This window comes from Erpetoichthys calabaricus, chromosome 18, assembly GCF_900747795.2.
Source record: "Erpetoichthys calabaricus chromosome 18, fErpCal1.3, whole genome shotgun sequence".
NCBI lineage: Eukaryota > Metazoa > Chordata > Cladistia > Polypteriformes > Polypteridae > Erpetoichthys > Erpetoichthys calabaricus.
The window spans coordinates 56,917,176-56,940,621 of record NC_041411.2 but is presented as its reverse complement, the minus strand read 5'-3'; the positions used below and the strand labels follow the sequence as shown (position 1 = coordinate 56,940,621).

At 39.1% G+C, this 23,446-nt stretch overlaps 1 protein-coding gene across 4 annotated transcripts in view; it reads left to right on the top strand.

Annotated features, from left to right (window-relative positions):
• The window catches only part of vgll4b (vestigial-like family member 4b), a 304,562-nt gene that overhangs the window by 56,392 nt on the left and 224,724 nt on the right, over positions 1 to 23,446 (top strand). The window contains exon 3 of one of the 4 annotated variants that reach the window (XM_051921514.1): positions 7,210 to 7,285. The exons of 2 other annotated variants lie outside the window; for them this stretch is intronic. In XM_051921514.1, the coding sequence (XP_051777474.1) occupies positions 7,210 to 7,285 (76 nt within the window). Of the gene's footprint in view, positions 1 to 7,209; positions 7,286 to 15,613; positions 15,630 to 23,446 lie in introns of those variants that run through there. One more of the 4 variants, XM_051921517.1, reaches the window with a different exon arrangement.

Sequence of the window (23,446 nt, the reverse complement as noted above, 5' to 3'; positions counted from 1 at the left end):
ATTAAAATCCTTCAGTCTTTCTTTATATATAGTATATCTCATACATCTTAGGCCTAGAAGAAGCTTTAGTTGATCTTCTCTGGACTTTCTGTAGTGCTGTAATTTTTTTTTTGGTAAAATGGAGACCAAAAATGAACACTAGTGCTGTCAAATAAGCCAAAAAGTGAGGTTTGAGTATATATTTGAACTATTTAACTATTCTGGGTGTTACATGGACAACATGTTTGTTTGCTTTTTTTATACTTTTCTCTAGCTATAGTTGAGATGACAGTAAACACCAACAGCAAAAAAAAAAAAATCCTAATCTTAGTGGTAATTGGGCAACTGTGGTTTAAATACAAGAGCTATCAAAACCCAAGCAGGTGCACCCTATAAAAGGGAAGCATCAGCACCAGTGTCTTGTTTTCAGTCTAGTACTGACAACTGGGTGAAAGCCATCAAATCGGGCACAAAAAGGAGCTTATATATTTAAGAGCCACACTCATTGGCACTGTGTTTTGCTACATTATCAGAGCTTGAAATTAATTTTGGAAGTTGTGGGGGAACCTCTCTCCCCTTACATTTAACATAAGGGTGGATTTTAGACTTTGTGGGCATAGTTTGGCTTAAAAACCCATGGTTTGAAAATCACTTTGATGTTCACATGTCGAGGCTTTTTTTAATGTTATAACTTATTCTTTTTGATGTTTACAGCAGTTTGTAACATTTTGAGTAGATAAATGTGTCATCCTGTCTTTAAAATTTAGTTTTGCTGTTTTAACTTTAAATAGATATTTATTTCTTTTAGCATGTAGAGATTTCCACTTGTATTTAGCCAAAAAGCCAGACTTGCCAGGGAAAAATTGCATCAGTAGAGTAATATAAAATAATCTTCAGAATGTAAAATAAAATATGCTAAGAAACGTGTATTTTTAAAAATATTTCTAATCCATACCATACTTCTTTTCTTGTCAGAGTATAATTTTCTATACCTTTTAAAACAGTTGAGCATTAATAAGGCTGTGAGTGTGAATGTACTTAATTTAAGAAATTTGATATATTTACTTAAAATATATAATTAACATATTTATAGTTTAGGTGGCACTGTTGTGCGCAGTGATTAGCACTGCCTCCTGATAGATCCAGAATGCTAGGTCAAAACCCAGCATCTGATTGTCTGCATGGAGTCTGCGCGTTCTCCGTGCATCTTTGTACTGTTCTTCTGGGTACTGTAGTTATCCTCCTACATACTCAAAGCCATGCAATTTGGTTAAATGCTCCCAGTACAAATAGGAGTTATGTGCATTAGAGGACCCTGTAATAAACTGGTACCCTGTCTTTGCTCTTTTTCCTGTATTGTGCCCAGTGTTGTCAGGATTGGCTCTTGCAGTCTGCTCCTCTGAATTGGAGTAAGCAGATTTAAGAATGACTTAAGAGTATTATTAGTCTGCCAGAGAACGTAACACATTTTGTTAAAGATTACCATGAACTGTTAAAATGCCATAAGTGACAATAAAGGTGGATTGTTTTAGCATAGGGAAAGGTACCCTACAAAGTCCTTGCTTTTCTGCTGATTTTTTTCCTTTTCAGAGTTTGGTGGATGCCTTAGCAGTGGGTATATCTACACCTCTTTTCTTGATGGTTATCTTTAACAGGGCTGTGGCAACAATTTTCTGGTAAGGAGTGCTGCCAACTACAAAGATTGTACAATATGCCTATATGATCCACATACGCTTAACATAACCTACATAGAGTACATGCATGAGAAATGAATTTCCATGTTTAGCCCTACTGCAGAAAAAAATACATTAAATACAAATACAGCAGACTTGGTTTTTTGCCAGTTTGAACAATCTTGTCAGACCTCCAATAAACTACACCTGTTGTTCAGTCGAGTGGACATAGTGACAACTCAGTAATTGCATAATATTTGTATCACATCATTGCCAAATGACCTTTCCATTAACCACAAACACTTTTTTCCTGCATTTCATATTTGGAATAAACTAAGCACCTATATATTTTAATTCCAGTTTCTTCTAGTTCTACGGGCAATGCCTTTGGTGGCAGCCCTAGATGTAGTGCAGGAAACAGTTCTGGACAGGGCACACACACCTAAACTGTTCACACAGTGTCTGATCAACCTAAACAAGACATTTTTTTGCATTCAAGCTGAAAACTATTATACTCCAAAACAGTAAAATGGAATAGTAACATTCAGGTGAGGGAGAGGGCGGATTACTGGTGTGAAACTGTGAGCAGTAGTGTGGTGTCATTCAGTGACATTTGATCAAGAGCAGCCCTCAGTGAAAGTTCGCATGGTGTGATCAGTGGCATTCGACCCGGTGGTGGGGCAAGACAGGGGGCGGGGGTCCCCACATGAAACTGCAAGCAGCGACGTGACATGATTTAGTGACATGCAATATCAGTGGCTAGTTACATTCGATCAAGGGGGTGGCACCTCAAATGAAACTTAGAGTGAGTGCAGCAAAGAAGTTGAATCAGGAAGAGTCCTGCTCAGAAAACTAACATAGGGAGAACATGCAGAAGACAGAATCTGGATATGGCAACTGAACCCATGATGCTTACACCTTAAAACTACATGTGGTGGTGCTGCTTCAATATTATACTAAGCAGTACTCACAATTTAAGCATAGCATTGACTCCTTCAGCAAATGCTCCATTCTTAGTCAAAACTCAAGTGGCCTCATGTATAACGCAGTGCATAGAATTCAAATGAAAACATGGTGTACGGACAAAACTGGAAATGTGCATATTAGGGCTGGGCTCCCATGTCGTGAGAATTGTACATTGTACAAAATTTTTTTTAATGTGCACACAAGTTTTAATACAGGTTTGCATGGCCCCATAAAGTGATAGTTTTCAAGGGGGGTGGCACTAATGAAGAGAACGAATCAAATTGCATTATAGTTGCAGTCAAAATATAGAACCATTTTATTGAACAAATTTTGCAAACAACTTAAACTATAATTTTGACAACATATTTTAAACCATCCAAAGATGCATTTAGACTTAGTAAAAATATCCAGAGGTGCTTGTCAAAAGTTATTACATTGAACATGTCTTAGAAAAGGAATAAAGAGTAAATATTTTTGTAAACCAACTACACTTTCTGTTAATGTCAACAATCTCTGTCCACTGACATGTTAGCTGTATCGATTATAATGGCGTTGGTAATCTCGATCCACCGCTTTCTTTTTTTGTTGTAGGCAGTCCTACAGTGTCCTAGTTTTTCAGTTTTACCTGAGGACGTGGAGGGTGCCAATCTTAGTTCCATACATTCATGGTACTACAAAGCAAAGGTGGTGCAGCAAATTGCTCATGTTACCACCTCCGGTAACAACTTTAGCTCAACAGCATTTGCAGTAAATAGTTGTTTGGTCCACATCCGACCTTTTAAAACCAAAATCTCCAGAAAACAGATGCGGCTCCTTTTTTCTGCAAAAGTTCTTCTGTGTCGTCATGTTCAACTTTATCGTCTGCTACAGCTTCAGGTTCGGAATGTTCTGTCAAATTTCACTACTCAATACCTCCACTAACGCATGTACTCAGTTGCATGCATGTTTAGCAGCGAAAAAAGTCCCCCCTTAAACAGTTTCCCGCTGTGCCACGTTCTGAACGTTGTTTAGGCTATTTTAACCGGTATTGCGATATAAGAAAAATCCATATCATAACAAAAATAAAAAACGGTTTTCGGTACGAAGTAGTATATCTCCCAGCACTCGTGCATATGCAGAAAAACATTCGGAAGGATAAATCTATGCGTACGCCTAGTTCCACACAATTCCCCTTTATAAATCCCAATGAACATGAAATTTAACGCATGTGCCTACAGCCCTACCCTGACTTCTCCCAGAATTTTGCATATTTGAATATGTAAATCAATATAAATAGCATTTTCTTTTCAGTGCTTTGCTAAAAGGCAATGACAAAAGCACATGGAAAAAAGAAAAATTTCAGCAAATGCGAAGTGGAGGCAAGGAAAAACATACTATTTGTTGGCTTAAGCAGTGGTATAAGCATCAAAAGGATGTTGATTGAGTGATAGAGTGGCAAAGACACTCGAAAGTTGCACAGTGCCCGAAATAAAAAAAAAAAAAAAAAGTGGTCACATATCAAAGTCTATATGAAAAGGTGAGTTGCAGCCCACCATCTGTTTCTTTTGTTTAAGACAATATTGCAAATGTTGACCCCCGTACCAAGGGCATGAACCCACATGGTGATGGTGGTGCTGTGCCGAGCACATCTTCAGGGGCTGGCTGCACACATACCTCTGCCTTGGAAACCACTGGGTGACCATATGACTGTGTGCTGACGGTTGCTGTTCTGGAGTTACAAAATGTAATAGTGGATACTGTAAGAGATATGGCCAATAAACTATGTAATTTAAGGCCTTACTGTGTGATATTGACCACAAATTAAATGAAGTGGTTAAAAAATAAATGCTGAATCTGCTTACCTGTTTTTACATTCTGCTAATTACATTCAAATGAAGTTGTGATACTGTGTGATTTGGCTGATCATTTTGTGGGTCAGGTTCATCATACCACATCGCTTCAGGTACGGGCAAGCCATGATTATGTGCCACTTTATGCAGCACATTAGGGGCTTGCACAATCCAACACACTGTCTGTGGACAATAGAGCAGCACGTAAACAGAGTGAAAATACTTTGTTTACATAAGCAAATTCATTCTCTGAAGGTGTCTTTATAGCGTAGTGTCAGTACCAAGCGCCACGATGGATAGTTTTCTCTTCTATTTACATGTCTCTTTAAGGTGACTTGCTATCTTTAAGGATGTATTCACAGTGGCAATTTGTTCCATGCCCGAGCATGTTTGTCTGCATGTAACCCCGCAAAGTCTATGTCGTTTGACTAGTGTGATCACTCCATGCCAGGCCAAAGACACTAGCCTGCTTGGAAGAGGTGGGCCTGAGCATGGTTCAGTAGCATTCGGGAACAATATGATTTCTAAATGTGCCCGAGCATGGAAAACAGGCATGACGTCAATGATGTACTGAGTCCGGCAGTGCAACTCTCATTTCATTCAGTAGCATTTAAAGTTAAAAAATGTTTTTTTTTATTCTCCCCTTACACATTAACGTGAATTATCGTTGGCATGAAAAGCTGAAAATTCTTCTCTTAACATCATTTGTCAATGTAAAAATCTTCTCATACATGCAGAACGATTAACACCAAAAACGCTGCTGTGCGCACTCAATAAATCTGTAAGAGGATAGAACGTTATCCCACTCTACATGACTCCAAAACAACCACCAAATAAATAAAAATCATTTTGACATGTGTGCTGTCACTCTGTGTTCAGATCTTGTTTTGACTTTACAAGAAGTTGCATGGTCATGATGAAAGCGTGCCCGGGCTCAGAATTTTACGTGCAGTGTAAGTGCAGGGGAGTAGGGATGGGGGAATAATCGAGCTTGGGCACAGTACAGAACAAACGCGCCTAGTGTTAGTACACCCTAAAAGGACTGCTTGCCTTTTGCCAGAATAGTTTGGGGGGGCGGGGAGCTTGTGTGACAGTACAGAGTTGCCATTTTTATAAGCACACCTTCTATAGATGATGTAATGCCAGCTCATTCTTTTAGTGATTCATTGCTGGCTCATGTAAATTGTCCAGAGCTGTTGCAATAGCGATGTGCATGCATTTGACTGCTCATATTACATTTGGAAAACAACATTTTGTGCTTTGATGTTTCCCAGTTCAACCACAGTATAAGGAAATCTTGTATATCTGGATGACAAGTAGATAATACCAACCTATACAGCTGGCATGGCGTGACTCAGTGATGATTGTGAAATACCCGATCATTCAGCTAGTTCATATTGTAAAACTCCTGTGGCTAAAAACCTGAGTGGACAGAACTTGCAAAGGAACAGATACAGCACAATTCCTCAAAGTCTGCCTTTGTAAAGCTGGTGCCAGCTCTTGGAAATTAAAATCAGCTTAGAAGCCAGTCATCATCATCATCTATACTTCCATTTCTTCTAACAACGCTTAAGAAGCCATTGTGGTTGGAATAGTTTGGCCATTCCTTGCACCATTATATTGTTAACAGACTAGATACAATCAAGTGAATTAAATTTGCAATTTTGTTGTATTGGATAAATCCCACATCATGGATGCGAATATGAAAAAGAAGAGAAACAACACAATAACAGTGGCACTACTTTGATGCTGGGTGCCGTTGGTTTGCAAAACCGAGCAGAAAAGTGTGGACGTATGCTCTGAGGCTGCTGTGAAAATGAGCGTGGTTTTTACACTCAAGGATAAATGCTACATGGTCGTGGTAATTTGTTAGATTTTAGCCTATTTAATACAAATAGTACTTCTCCCTCTTGAATTTCTAAGTCACTATATACCTCATTGTAATCTCTGTTACTTCTGGAAGGTTATCATCTTCTTTATACATTGAAACTTCAATAAAGTGCAAGTTCATAGAATTTGCTAGTTCCTTGTTCATATGTCCTAGCTTACCTTTACTGTTCCACATATTCTTCACTTGCATCTTAATTATTCTTTTAAAATTCCTAAAAAAATTCTTTGGTTATCTTGCAGCTTTTCTGCAATATTTCTTTCAAGCTGAATTTTAGTCTTCTCAATATCCTTTTTAATCTCTGGTCTCGTGGTACCATATACCATATGTTTCGCTTGGGCGTTACTAGTCTTGTTGTTGTAGTTTACCATTTGTAAGGGAAGCACAGTTTTTCGGTAATTAAAGTCCCCGTGACTATATTATTCCCCTCTAAACTTGTAATACAGTACAATGCAACTTACTTGTTGTTTAGCACTCTTCATGAAGGTGCAGAGTGCTGTGAGCAATTCTCAGTTAAAATACAAGTATAGATTATACTAATTACCCAATACAGAACAGGTACACATATAAATACTGTAGATTTGTTAAAACTTACAGAGAACAAGGTAGAAACTGATTAAAAATAAATGGAAACCAACAATATCTGTCCATTATTTAATTGATAAACCATGGCCAGTTGACAGTGGAGGGGGTTAAAATTGTAAAAGAGAGTCAAAAACAAAATTACAGTCCTGATGACACATGCCAACAGGCTGCTTGCCCCCACCTGGGTTTTCTATAGTGGAGTCTTTGCTGGCTGTATAATCTGATGAGAGGATCTTTCCATCTGATGATTCCAATGCTCTTTTATCTGAGATGATCTTTCCATATACAGGACAGCAGCCTGGCAGTAGAGCAGTGGCACCAAGTCCCACATCCAGACACCAAGAAGAGAAACAGAACAGAGGAGGGTTAGTAATGGTTTAAAAATATTACTCTTTTTATTCCGTGCAAATGACTAACAAGCAGAAGGTGCAGTATTACACAGCTAATCAGCAGCGTCAGGGTTTGCTTGTCTAAAGTAGTAAGTCTTCAGCCTAGATTTCAAAGCTTATTCTGAAGGAGCATATCTTATATTGATATTAATAATTTTTATAATTTTTAATAATATTAAAAAGAGGTAAATTTAAACTGTTGGCATTATGGGGTCTATAACATTACACACTCTTAAATATAAGGCCATGATCCCTAGTGCTGTCTAGTCAAATTGAAAAAATCTTCACTAAGCTGTGATTATCATGTAATTGGGGGTCATGCATTTAAATTCTGTTTACATACAGTAGATGATGACTGTCTCACCTTTTCAGTTTTGCCTGTCTTTCCTATATGATGTGCTCCTGTCTATCGTTTTTGTTATCCATATTATATCAAAGTTATGTCCAGTTAAATAACCGTTTAACTTTGGGGTATAAATTACATGTGTATATGGTGTTTATACTGTAAATATACACAGATCATCCACAACATTAAAAACACTGACAGGTGAAGTGAATAACAATGATTATCTCCTTATAGTGGTACCTGTCAAGGGGGGATGTATTAGGCAGTAAGAGAAAAGTCAGAATTGAAGGTGATATGTGATGTGCAAGCAGGAAAAATGGTTAAGTGTAAGGATCTGAATGAGCTTCATAAGGGACACATTGTGATGGCTAGATTACTGGGTAAGAGCATTTATGAAATGCCAGGTATTGTGCGTTGTTCGTAGTATGCAGTGATTTGTACCTACCAGAAGTGGTCCAAGTAAGAACTACTGTTGGACCAGCAACAGGGTCACAGGAGCCAAAGGCTTATTGGTGCATGTTGGGAATGAAGACTAGTTTGTGTGGTCTGATCCCACAGAAGAGCTGCTGTAGCACAAATTGATGAAAAACTTAATGCTGGACATGGTGTCAGAACACCAAGCATGTCACAGCTTGCTGCATATGAGACTACATAGTCGTAGACTGGTCAGAGTCCCCATGCTGACCCCGTCCTCTGTTGAAAGCCCCACCAATAGGCATGTGAACATCAGAACTGAACCATGGAACAATGGAAGAAGGTGGCCTGGTCTGAAAAGTCACCTTTTTCTTTATATCGTGTGGGCAGCAGGTTTGTGTGTGTCATTTACCTGGGGAGGAGTAGGCAACAGGATGTAAAATGATAAGAAAGCAAGCCAGCGAATGTGATATTTTGGTGAGTGTTCTGCTTGGAAATATTGGGTCCTGGCACTAACCCTAGAATCTCTGAAGCCTACGAAAAAACTCTTAATCCCCGGTCCACCTTAAATTCCTTAGCACCTCTCATTAGCATCTTTTGTTTTGCAAATGTATCAATCAGCAAGCAGCCAGCTATCCCATCCCTCCACTGCCACTGCTCAAGTCAGGCAAAATGTTCTGTGAGGTTTTGTATAGGAGTTGTATAGGGTAAATAATATATTGTTATTTGGAACATGCATTTCATGTGTGTTCCGTGTCTACAACGATCTGTGTAAATGTAGGATGACAGGAAGTGCAAGGCAAGAAATGTTGAACACATAGCTAAAACAGAAACTTTTTTCATGTTATAGTACTAACGACATAAGTTTGACATGAAGTGATATCAAAACACTTTCACAAAAGGTACAAGTATAACAAAACAAGTGCGCTATAATTCAAGAATATAACTGAAGATAAAGAAATCAAGTTCGGGTATGACACTTACACGACCACTTGGGTGGTGCAGTGATAAGGACTTCTGACTTATAATCAAGAGGTTGCTGGTTTGAGTCTGGGCGATTCCTAGATTTACTGTTTTGAGTATTACTATTTTTATCATTATTATTATTACTTATTTATGGTACTTGTAAAGGTTAGCTTTTTTTTTTTTTTTTTTTTTAATTGTTTTATTCTGTCACGTTCATGCTCCCCCGATCTAACACTGCTGATTTCAGTTAAAGATGTACAATAACAGAGGTGAACTCAGATGAAGATGAGGGTTCTACATTTGAGAAAGAGAACAGAAGCCCTCCCTGCAAGAAACGTCCACTCACGCATAAAAACAACACAGCTGCACCAGGCGTAAAGGCAAAAGATGGCTCCGTTTGGATTCAGCAACAGGTTGGGCATCATCCTGCCAGTGAATCTGCCACACGCATATCATCATCAGCGAAACAGCAGAGCTTTCAGAACTTGCCAAGGTATTGTGCAAAGTTTTGTTTACAATTTGTTTTTTTGATGGTCTTTATATGAAAAAACATTTATATGTTACTTATATAAATGCCACATCAAATGTTGTTTACCTATATTTATTTACTTCCTACTGTACTTCGTCAGCATGCCTATGTCGATCAAACACAGGAAGCTCTGCAGTCTACTTGGTAGGAAGATAAGTAAATACATATAGGTAAACAACATTCAATGTGGCATTTATATAACCTTTACAAGTACCATAAATTTACACTGACCATTACAGACTCGAATCAAATGTATGTTTTTTATTCTGCTGTATAACAGTAACAATAAGTAATAATAATAATATTCAAAACAGTAAATCTAGGAAGTTCCCGGACTGGAACCAGCAACCTCTTGATTATGAGTCAGAAGTTCTTATTGCTGCACCACCAAAGCGGTCGTGTCAGTGTTTGTACCCTAAACCGGTTTCTTTTTCTTCAGTTATATTCTTGAATAAAAGCATACTTGTTTTGTAATACTTGTACCTTTTGTGAAAGTGTTTATTTGATATTTGGACTTCAGTCTTCACACATTAATACACTTCATGTCAAACTTTTGTCATTTGCATTATAACATGAAAAAAGTTTGTTTTAGCTATGTGTTCAACATTTCTTGCCATCCTACATTTACACAGATCATTGTAGGACACGGAACACACATGAAATGCATGTGTTCCAAATAATGATATATTATTTACTCTGTTGGGACACGCAAACCCCTCCTTTAACCGCCACCTTATCGTGGTGGAGGAGTTTGCGTGTCCCAATGATCCTAGGAGCTCTGTTGTCTAAGGCTTTATGCCCCTGGTAGGGGCCACCCAAGGCAAACTGGTCCTAGGTGAGGGATGAGACAAAGAGCGGTTAAACAAACCTTCTATGATGAATGAAAACTTCTGGACGCGTTTTCCCTTGCCCGGACGCGGGTCACCGGGTCCCCCCTCTGGAGCCAGGCCTGGAGGTGGGGCTCGATAGCGAGCGCCTGGTGGCCGAGCTCTGCACCCGTGGGGCTCGGCCGGGGCACAGCCCGAAGAGGCAACGTGGGGTACCCCTTCCCATGGGCTCTCCACCTATGGGAGGGGCCAAGTAGGTCGGGTGCAGTGTGAGTTGGATGGTGGCCGAAGGCGGGGATCTTGGTGCCTGATCCTCGGCTACAGAAGCTGGTTCTTGTGGGACGTGGAATGTCACCTCTCTGAAGGGGAAGGAGCCTGAGCTAGTGCGCAAGGTCGAGAGGTTCCGGCTAGATATAGTCGGAACTCACTTCGATGCACAGCTTGGACCTCTGGAACCATCTCCTTGAGAGGGGCTGGACTCTATACTACTCTGGAGTTGACCCCCGGTGAGAGGCGCCGAGCAGGTGTGGGTATACTTACTGCCCCCCGACTTGGAGGCCTGTTCATTGGGATTTACCCCAGTGGACGAGAGGGTAGCCTCCCTCCGCCTTCAGGTTGGGGGACGGGTCCTAACTGTTGTTTGTGCGTATGCAACCGAACAGCAGTTCGGAGTACCCACCCTTTTTGGAGTCATACCTTCTGGGGACTTCCTTGTACTTGCTGGGAGACTTCAATGCTCTGGTGGGCAATGACAATGAGACCTGGAAGGGTGTGATTGGGAGTAATTGCAGCCGCCCCCACCCCCCCCCCCCCCCCCCCCCCCCCCCCCCCCCCCCCCCCCCCCCCCCCCCCCCCCCCCCCCCCCGATCTTCAACACCGAGTGGTGTTTTGTTATTGGACTATCCTGTGCTCGTAACGGATTGTCATCAATGAACACCATGTTCAAGCATAGGGATGTATTCATATGTGCACTTGGCACCAAGGACACACCCTAGGCCTCACGTTCGATTCTACGACTTTGTGGTCGTATGGATTGTCGGGCACTTGCGGACCACATTGTCTTGGACCCATCGGGTTGAAGAGACGGGGCGGAGCTGTCAACTGATCACCACCTGGTGGTGAGTTGGCACTTCGATAGGTGGGGGAGGAATGCCGTTCAGGCCTGGTAGGCGCCAATCGAGTTGTGAGGGTCTGCTAGTGGGACAAAGACATTAGGCAAAATGCATAACTAGAAAAGAAGAGTCAGGAAGGATAAGGAGAGAGCAATTATCTTTGGCAAGCCACCTGCAAAACTATTGCCTTTTTGGGGGTCATCTTGTTGTTGTCTTTCTTGGTGCACCTATTGTCACTTTCATTTGCACCAGAGCATGTGAAGTTGATTCACAATCACTTATGTTTCCTAACTGGACAGATTGATATCCCCGAAGCTTAATTGACTTGGTGTTAGACTGTGATGAGTTAGTTTTCTCCACAGTTTATTGTATTGTAAATTTAATTTTAAATGGATACATTTTTTTTTTTTTTTGCCCATCAATATACTATACTCTAGGACCCCACAGAATACTGTGGATAGACTTCGAGATGGCAGTTTACAGATGCTTCCCATCTAATCTAATAGAGCTTAAGAGGATCTGCCAGGAATAATGGGATAAAGAAAATGTTAGAAACTGGACACTCTGTCTAATGAGGCAAACCATCTTTGCGTCGACTTACCACTATGGGGCAGCATGGTATCTCTGCTTCCTCGCTGACATGGTTGGCTTGTAGCTGCTCTTCTCATAGTGTGGTCTGGTGGCTAAACTTGGACTGTAAAACAGAAGGTTGCTGGATCTGCACCCTTTTCTTAGATAAATACTTGCAGGCTATAATATACATGGTATGCATAAACCGAAAATACAGTTGCGCTTTAGTCTAGCACATCTTAAAAACAGTTTTGGCTAGTGTTCACCTGTAGTTAAAAGCGTATTATAAAGTAAAATGTGGGAGTATAGATTGTTTAGTATTGATAAAGTAAAACATTTCAGTGTAAATTGCTTTTGGTGTACATCTTTTATTATAAGAACTTTCATTAGTTGGGAAAACTCGGCAAATTATGTGCAAATTCATCCAATTGCTCTTGTTCCTGGTCGGAATTTTAGTCAGTGTACTGTGTTTTTTATCTCATAAGTATTATGTTTTTTGTGTGTGTGTAATATTTAACATCTTATGCTTTTTGAAAAAATTATGTATATTGTAAATCAGATAATCTGTAACACGACCAGCAGGACTTCATTTACTGTTTGCTACTTTTATTTCCTAAACTGTGTTTTTAAAAACAAAAAAAAAGTAATATTTGAATGTGTCATATGTTATCATACATGCCTGTATATTACAATTAAGTGTATGAGCATAGTTTTTTTTATATATTGAATTATTAAAAGCATGAAACATTCCATTCAATCCAGACAACACTTAGCAAAATGTACGTATTTTTGATGGATAATTATATTGTGATAGAATGATGTTTTTCTATGTTTTAATTTTCAGTGTGTTGTTATTTGTAAAATGCATTACAGTACTACCTGTCTATTTATATTTTGGGCAGTTGCAACATAAATTTTGTAAAAAGCTTAATTAAACGGAAGAGGATGCTCTTCCCCATATGGAATTATTGTAACGTGGTATCTGCTTATGGCACTCATTGGAAATTGATGCAATTATGATGCTGGCTCTTTTTTTCCATTGGTCATACTAGTGACTTGTTTTTTTTTATGAAAATAAATGCATTGATAGGTTAGCAAACATTAAAATCTGCTTTTCGCTGGATGTTAATTGCTCCCAATATCTGCATCTTTCCTAGACAATTTGGAAAAGGTAACAGTGCTAGAACTGAATGCATTCAAATAAATATCTTGTAGCGAGATAAATATGCTTAAAGTTGTGGAAACCCAAACAGCTTTAACCAGGCAAGCATTCTGTGCTATCACAGATCTTCTCTCTGGGGACTTTTTGTTAATGGGTCTTTTTCCATTACCAAGCCAAGTCTATACTGCGTTCCACACCCAGTTTTTCCCTTCAAGTATAATTGGCAAAACAAAGAGCTCGACTTGAAACCAACAGCATTTGTCTGCCAGATTGTGTTTTACTGATCAGTACTTGTAAATGAAAGTCCTTCGGCGACATAACATCAAACATCTAGTTATGTTTTCACTATTTGTCGTGGGTTGCCAAGTACACAAGTTGTTACCTGGCAGAAACAGAACCCAGCCAATGGCTTAAGATTAAAGGAAACCTCATGCTATCAGTGGGGATGTAACTACACGTCACTGTAGGAAAAAAGTTCAAACACGGGTTAGTAACAAGTTCTGTCTGTGTAACAAATTAGGTGTCTCAGAAGATAAGTAGGACACAGAGAACTGTATAGGAGAGGATTATTGTGACGTGGAAGGAAATATAATATGTTTTCCCAAATGCTATAGGGCAGGCAGACCAGCAAGTACTAAAGATATCTGATCTTTCTGTATTAATAGGGGAGGGCCATGGATGTCGTGCAAGAGGCCAAGCCTCCTCATTCGCCAATAGGGGCCACCACATGGTTGATACTGGAGAAGTAGGCAGGTAATTAGAACGTTCAACTCCCCACTTAGTAGACAGGAACCAGGCACCTGTGTGGATAGACCGAAAGTACCTGCAGGGTTTATTCTTGGTTTCTTTTTGTTAGTTTCTACTTTTTTTCATGTATTTAAACAAATCTGTATCCTCATATGAAATTTTGCTGTATTTAGTGAGTGGTACTGTTTAATCTATTTGTGCATTTGCATTGTAGTTTGTACTATTGAATTTTATTTTTATCTTTGTTTGAGCCGTTGACTTTCTTTGCATTTGCTGCATTGTGCTCTTTTAGTTCCCTAATATCTGTGTATTTAGAACACTTTCAGTGGTTGTCTTTGCAAGTGTTTTTTCACACACCTTTCTTGGTTCATGCTCACCATTTTTTCACTGCTTTTTTTCCATTTCATTTTGTTGCATGTACTATGTTGTTTTATTTTGCAAATTAAAATGTCATTTTCAGCACAGGGTGTTGCCAAAGCATATTAAAGTAGGAAATACAGTTTACACTAAAGTAATTAAACAGATAAAGAAGGCACAAAGACAAACTGAAAAAATCCCTCATTATCTGACATCAGCATGCTTTGTTTGTGGACGTCCTTCTGAAGTCATTCATTTTAAAAATTTTCTTGCATTTTGCAGAGCACTTGGAATAATAATGTTGGGAATGTTTGTCTTTGCATGGGTGATAAGGACTGTTTGGAATTGTTTTAAGAAATAGTGTTAGAAGTTGTGAGAAGATGATGCTTTGAGTAAACAGAGTCAAAGTAAGAACACTATATATTTTAACTGGTTTGAGTATTCTTGGCTTTGGACTACCTGGTCATTCTGTCAAATGATAAATGTAAAAGCAATGCATACTTTTTTCGAGCTACTTATCAGTTGTGGGTGTGACATGCTCTTCTTGTGCATTGTCATGATTTCAAAATCGCTCTGTTTCACCCTACATGTAGGGAACTGCGTGTGGCAGTCGTGAATATTTTAGATTCACAAAATGTATACCTTTTCTTCAGGATTTGACACACATTTTTGCCATTGACTGGGGAAAAAAAGCCATTTCTAATTTAGTCCATTTGGAAGTGGTCATTTGCAACAGAAAAGAGACGTTACTGAACCAGCATCTCTTTATATGCTCACGTCTCACTGGGCGATCGGGTGGGCTTTGCGCCTTTTTCTAAGCTCTCCCGGCCCACTGGTGCAGGCCCCTTTTGACAAGCTGATCCCAGACACAACAGCAAGCACCAAAGCTTCGCGGGTGGGCGCGTTCTATTTTGTCCGGGGTGCGACGCCTACATAGTGGAAACCGCAGTTCGCCGCGACTCATTCGACAGAGCGTGACGGCAGCGCGCAGAGAACTTGCCAGCGGGGCTGTGGTGAGGGCTACTGGCCGGCCGCGCTCTGCACTGTTTCAGTGAAACGATTCCGAAAAGCAGTAACGGTAGCACTGGTAACAAGCTGTGCGTTCTCTGCTTGATTTTGGGTAAAGAGTCACAGGAGAGAAATTCGAGGCCGGGCCTCCCCCACCGCGGCACGCGAAGTAGCTGGTCTACTCCGCCGCGCCCCCTCCCATGTTTTCACGAAAATGGATCTTTTGAACTACCAGTACTTGGATAAGATGAACACAATCATTCGGAATCTTGTGTTATGAAGGTAAAGTTGATTCCGACAAATGGGCGACGTCCGTTTGGGTGGTGCCGGACGACAGAGCGTAGCTTTGGTATCGTTCTTCATTTCCTGGCTGGCCCCAGGGGGACTCGACCAAGGGCGGAGGATTTGCTGGTGCGGTGGGGGGAGGTGAGGAGTAATCGCCAGTCTGGCGGTCGGCCCTCAGACAGAGAAGAGTGCGCGGGTACGTGGGAACAAAAACTTGAAAGTTAGAGAGATCTGTGATATCCTACGTAATGGCCCAACACTCCTGAATGTAACCCGTCACCGTTGGCTTCTTAGAAATTGGTGGGCCACTGCTTCTGCACAGTTTCGTGGTAGTTAAAGGCGGTGTATGACGCAGAGCGCCGTGTTGTGGCTATATGCCCGGGTAGTCAGTTTTCCAGCCATTGTGCATGGCCCTTCTAAAATACACGGAAACGAGTCTAATGTCATTTCCGTATTAGGGTTGGGAGCAAGTTACAGTTACCCAGCACGTTCAATTTTGTGTGGATAGCGGTTTTTGTTGTTTTCACTTCGACTCGGAGTAGAACACTACTTTTCCTGTGCAACCCTTACGTTTACATCATGTTGTGGAAATCACAACGTAACAAACTAACAGAAACATTAAAAGCATTTAAAAATCAAACGTCACAACTTGGTGGCACTGCACACGAGACGCAGCTTTTCCCTTTAGTGGACCTTGTTGCTAGCTAGATATAGCAGGAAAGCTGTATGAACTTTTAAAGAATGATTGCCTAAGATGGAAACATCAGGTTTGCAGAGTTGCTGTTTGCTGAACCTCAAGTGATTGGTGAATGCGTTTAGATTTGCTAATGTTGTTAGATGTAGCATCCCAAGATATAATCATTTTTGTACTGTATGGCTGAAACTTCCTGCCATTCATTGTCAGTTATTTCTGTTTTGCAAATGATAAGATATAGCATCTTTGGTGATCTTAGTTTGAATAAAGGAAAATACAATTTTATAGTAACGGCAGTAAGTGGTGTTGAAATGTATATAAAACCTACCTTGTTTTGCCACTTTTCTTTTGAGAAAAAAAAAAAAAATTACTCCAGTAATGAGTTTATTTACTACATGTGTTGTTCTTTACCTGTAATAACATGGCTGTTTAACTTCCGAATTACAACATAGTTAGTTTAAACTTGTTTTCTGTATGGTTTAAAGTTAGGGTTTGGGCACACATGTGACATGTTCAGTTGTCTCACAAAGTCATGTTTTAAGTAAGTAACCTGTACATTATCTGCAGGTCTTTTATAATGCTTATACCTTTCAGCTAGGTTTTTTGCCTTCATTACCTTCATTACCTCATTGAAAATCTACAACTCAAGACTATTTATTTTTATGTTTCACCTGAAAATTATGTTTAAAATATTCTAATGGGTTCTGGAGTCTGGGCTGGTTTTTGCTTTCTATGACAAGTACTAAAACTTGAAATGTTTGTTTTCATGTTGGGAAGCTGTACAGAGTTAAATCTGGATAAATATTTATAGTTGATATAGCAGCTTTAAATAAATTAAATAAATAAATACATATTTTAGATCAGCCTTAAAAAACCCCCAGGTTATTATGCACCCCACCACACAAAACAAGCATGTTTACATCGTTAAATAACTGATGTAAGGCAAGGTTTTTCTAGCTTTTGGGAGTATTAGTATTGGATTACAAGAAACCACATGGACAAGAATTTTCTACTTGATCAGTTGTAGAGATCAAGCATGCTTTGTCCACCGTTCACAGTATCAGATGTTTTTTGTTTTCTTCTATGGTAAAAAGTGCAAGAAATTTTGGATGTTTACAAATATATTATTAGATATCTGAGAGTTGTTCTATCCTATAATCAACATGAAAATTAGTTTGTTTGCATGTGCTGTGTGTAATATTTGGACCACAAACCGATTAGAGACATGCTTTAGAATGTACTGTAATTCAGAGGCTGAGTATGACTGGCATTCTTATGGATTGTCTACTGCATAGCTCATATAACATGAAAATAATGTAATTTTTCAGTAATAATGGCAATCCGAAAACCCATCTCCATTAACACTGCAGTACTGTCTCTTTTTTTTTTTTTTAACCATTTTACCAGTAATCATTTTACAAAATCCAGGGAATATTTTAAAAATATCCTCTTGCGTTGTAAAGCGAGCTCATAGTTAATGAACATCTTGCAATATTATCACCAGTCCTTTGTGATTACATTAAAAGAATTTGCTCTCACAGAAATGCTGTCTAAGTCCTCAATATATAAAACCATTTTACAGTCCCTCCCTTTCAAATATCTGAGAGGACAATGGGAAAAGGATCTCTCGCTCAACATATCAGAAAAGAAGTGGAAGGTAGCAATGCAGAGAATTCACTTGAGCTCCATATGCGCAAAGCACACAATTTATTCAACTCAAAATTATATTATCGAGCACATCTGTCTCAGTTTAAAATTGTCCAAAATGTTTTCCAGGGCAAGAAACCAACCTGCGAACACCGCAATCAAGTTCCAGCCTCACTGGGTCACATGTTTTGGGCCCTGCACCAAATTAACATCATTCTGGACCAAATCTTTTAAATGCCTTTCAGACCAGCCTTGGTGTCACAATCCCTCCTAACCCATTAACAGCTGTGTTTGTGTACTCCCAGATGGGCTTAAAGTGGAAAAGGACAAACAAACTGTAATTGCCTTTAATACACTATTGGCACGTGGACTTATCTTGCTCAACTGGAAGAATCCTAAGTGGTAACTGATGTTTTATACTATTTAAAATTGGAAAAAAATCTAATTCTCACTTAGAGGATCTGTGCAGATTTTTTCAAACCTGACAGGAATCTAATCAATAACATTTTAGATTATCTTTATCCACTTATTAAACTTATCAATTTACTTATTTTTACTGGCCTTTAAGTTTTACTCTGTTGGCCATGCTCTCTTTCTCGGGGTGGGGGTTGATTTGTTTTCAATCCTATTTTTGTAACAATTGATCTATTTCTATGGAATGATTACAATAAAATCAAAAAAAAAAACAAATTTGCTCTAAGCTGGTATTTCCAGCATAATTAAATTCAGAGGCTTAACTCTGAACCTGGTGTGGAAGTGTATTCTGAAATAATCAGAATCAGAATAGAGAGAGCTGTGCTGTTCATCCAGAGAGGGTAATAGACCAGCCGCTGATCTGCTGGGGCAGTCTTTTACGATCCGCTGAAGTGTTTTCCTATGCGCTGTTGTTGCAGCTGGAAAACCACACGCAGAGGCAGTAGCACAGGATACTCTTGATAGAGCAGCGATAGAAGGACACAGCAGTTTTTGGGGAATGTTATTTTTCCTGAGGACTCTCAGGAAATAGTCTCTGCAGAGCCTTCTTTGCCAGCTCAGCTGTGTTCACACCCCAGGACATGTCTTCCACTTCTAGGAGTCCACATCATGGATGTCTGACACCCTCTCCACACCGTCCCCTCCGATATAGAGTGGTTTGATGTCCGTTTTCTTTTTCCTTAAGTCCACAACGAGCTCCTTGGTCTTACTTGTGTTCAGGAGCAGGTTGTTGTCAGTGCACTAAATTACTATTTAGTATAAATTAGTAGCTTAGTTTTAAACATTTTTTTGAACATTGTCTACTTAGCATCTTGGGGCATGTAGCAAATCATTTTATTTAGCTTATGAGAGCATATTATTTTTAATAATAACATGGAGATGTTCTTTTGAAAATTCTTGTTTTCTAAAAATCAGATCGCATACACCTTACAAAATACTATTAGTAGGTAATTTGAATTTTCCCACCAGAAATGCAATAAATTGGCAAGGTTATGCAGTGGCTATTTCTGTGTTTTCTTCATATAATGACAAAGCCTCTGTAGCTGAACCCCCCCAGTACCAGCCTTATGTTACAAGCAATCATTTGTCACATGACAGCAATTTGATATGGGGTGCAAGTTGAAGTGAAACATCTGTGCTTCACTTTGGTGGTATAAGAATGGAGGGATGAAACTGGGGATTTCAGACCTCTGCTGTTTTTTTTCTGAGAAGTTTTGTTTTCAATCTGTACAAAGTTATGTGGTGTGATTACCTATGGCAGCAGTTTTTGCTATGGAAAGAGAAAATGTTTCTTGCCGTTGATCTCATTGAAGCTTGTGTTATATTCATAATTGTTAAAACTGTTAATTGAGTAAAAGGCTTTATTACTCCTTTGGGAAATTGCTGTGTCGGTTGCATTAAATTTAATTTTTAATCCCCTAGAACCATACTGCAGATATTTGGTTCAGTTCATCACTTCCTGAAGTAGAAGTCTAACAACATAACTACTTGTACAGTTGACAAAATGCTGATATGAGACCTGAGAATTCTATATTCAGGATTTTTTGTAAACATGATGATAAAAATGTAGTTTTTCTCATACTTTAAGGTTTAAGATTTACACCGTCATTCTTTGTTAATAGCATATCTAATGGCTCTTTTTTGAGGCCAGAAAAAATTCTGCAATCTTCTTTTTTATAATTTCATATTTCTATGAATTACTTATGTAAAGTATTTAAGTACATTCATAGCCAATGAAAATGATTAGAGACAAAATGCTTATCTTCAACAAATTATATAATTTTTTATATATGTATACAGTGAGAAGTAGGGGTGGGCGGTATGACCAAAATTCTATATCACGGTATTTTTCTAAATTATCCCGGTTTCACGGTATTCGACGGTATTTTTTTCCCCATGCAAGAGTGGATGTTAGCCAGTAATTGCAGTGGAAAATGTGGTTAAGAATAACTTATTCCACTGTCAAGAGTATTGTACATTGTACAAAAAAAACATTTTAATGTGCACACAAGTATTAATACAGTTTTTGCATTGCCCCATAAAGTGATAGTTTTCAAGGGGGGTGGCAATAATGGAGAAGGTATCACATTGCATGACAGATGCAGTCAAAATATAGAACCTTTTTATTGAACAAATTTTGCAAAAACAAACTAATTTTGACAACATATTTTCAACCATACAAAGAGGCATTTAGACTTAGTAAAATATCCAGAAGTGCTTGTCAAAAATTGTATTGCACCGAATATGTCTTAGAAAAGGAATAAACAGTAAATATTTTTTGTAAACCAACTACACTTTCTGTTAATGTTAACAATCTCTGTCCACTGACACGTTAAAGTGACTTTTTAAACAACTTTATCATTATTAAACTGCATAATATTTAAACTAATAATTAATAACAATAAAATAAATAATAGTATTATTACTGACAGTTGCACTATTACTTCAAGACTTCAAGCCCAGGTGCATTACACAGTATTCACCAAATTAAAATAAAATAAAACAAGTGCAACTTGGTGATGACATCTTTACCAACTGAACCATCATTTAGGCAAACTGCATTAATATGGACCTTGCCTTCAAGCTAAGCTATACTGGGAAGAAAAAACAAACTATATGTCGAGAACAAAGTCAACATTTCCACTTTATTCTCGCCGTTTACTTCATTTATTAAAGTAGAATGTTGTAAACTAAACTTCCTAAAATTCAATGTTTAATCAATTACTTAATTTACCCCGTCATAAATTAATGCAGCACATTAAATGCTTTGTGTTACGTTCCCCGACCCAGTGGTTAATCACTACGCCTTCTTAAACTGACCTCCTCCGCACCAAGAGAGACAGCGATCACCATACAGAATCCATTCACTTCATGATATTCCTGCTTTCTGAAAATTTAGAATGCTAAGATAAATACTTGATATCATTTTCATGATGAAATGCATTAAAGCAGGTATTACACATGCACGGTAGTGAGGCGGTAGTGCTGCTCCCTTGCAGTAAGGGGTCCCCAGGTGTATGTTCAGTGTAGAGAACTTTATGGCAGGTGTGACGAGGCTCCAAAAACTGGATGTATGAATAGCTATCGCACAGGTTTAACTTAAATATTGTGATATGTTTGGGTTTGTGATCTGCTGGTCGGAGACACGAACACAGAATTCAATACATGTTCTTCTGAGCGGGCTATCTTTATTGCATGCATGCTGTCTCTATCTGACGTACCAAAACCCCAGTTCCTATCCTTCCTTTTTCTTTCACCACATAACCAATCACATGATAAACGTCTTTGTGAAATTAAAACTAGTTATAAACTTAGCCCACGGAGTGTTCAGAACTTTAAAAATATCTTCGTTATACATGTTTAATTATGCCATCCATTCAGAGTTGCGCCCATCTCTGAACGAGTCGCCAGCACATCGCAGGATGAATACAAGCAAAACATACACTAGCAGGGTCAATATAGCATAACAAAACCCCACATCCACATGACTTTGAAAGGAAACTGAAGCACGCCGAGTAAACCCACCAGAAAAACATGCAAATGCAAGGCAGGCACGCCACCGTGCCCCCATATGATTAATGCATGCTTTAATGCATTTCACCATGAAAATTATATTAAGTATTTATCTTAGCATTCTAAATGTTCAGAGAGCAGGAAGATCATGAAGTGAATGTATTCTGTGCAGCAATTGCTGCCGGCGCCTCCTCTTAGTGCAAGAAGAAGTCAGTTTAAGAATCACTTAACACAAAGCATTTAATGTGCTATATAACTTATGACGGGGTTTGAGAAAATCTAGTAAATTAAATATTCATTTTACAATGAAGTTTAGTTTACGGTGTTCTACTTTAATGACAAATTACGAGAATAAAGTCAACATGTCGACTTTAATCTTGACATAAACGGCGAGAATAAAGTAGAAATGTCGAGAATAAAGTCAACATGTCGTAACACTATTACACAGTACCCAGGTACATTACACTGTATTGAAAACAAATAAAACAAGTACAACTTGGCTTGCAGTATTATCCAGTAGTATAGAAACAGTATTTACACATCTGACCTTTTAAAACTAAAGTATCTCCAGGCGACGGACGTGACTCCTTTTTTTCGGCAAAAGTTCTTCTGTTCATAATGTTCAACTTTATCGTCGGCTTCAGGTTCGGAATATTCTGTGTCCATTTTCACCGCGCAATACCTATGCTACCTGCCGCTACCTTTTTGGTGGTGTTGCAGTGAAAAAGAGCCCTAGTGCAACAAATCTGTGTTTAGCGGTGTAGCAGTGAAAAAGGTCCCCACTTGAACAGTTTCCCGCTGCGCCATGTTCCGAACGTCGTTTAGGCAATTTAAACCGGTGTTGCGGTATAAGAAAAATCCATATCATAAAAAAAATAAAAAACGGTTTTCGGTATGAACTGGTGTACCACCCAACACTAGTGAGAAGATGGGAATTCTTGTTAATCATGAAATGTGTTTGCCTCATGTTCATATTTTTACTTAGAAAAGTATAGAATCTTCTGGGCAGTGTTTTACATAATAACAAACAATACTGGTGAAAATGAAATTTGTTGTGTTTAGTCCTGAATTCCAATTGAGCAGACGTTTTGGGGCAAATGAATGACCGATGATTCTGATTACTCGGGTATTACAAGTTCCCTTAATTAGCAACAGATAACAGAGCTCAAGTGTGGATGGTTAATTGTCCTTTGCGTTTGTAATTAGAGACTTGTGTTGACATAAAATGTACATAAAAAAATTAAAGCTATTGATTTGAGTATAATAGAAAAGCAAGCCATCCATCCATCCATCCATCCTCTTCCGCTTATCCGAGGTCGGGTCGCGGGGGCAGCAGCTTGAGCAGAGATGCCCAGACTACCCTCTCCCCGGCCACTACTTCTAGCTCTTCCAGGAGAATCCCGAGGCATTCCCAGGCCAGCCGGGAGACATAGTCCCTCCAGCGTGTCCTGGGTCTTCCCCGGGGCCTCCTCCCAGTTGAACGTGC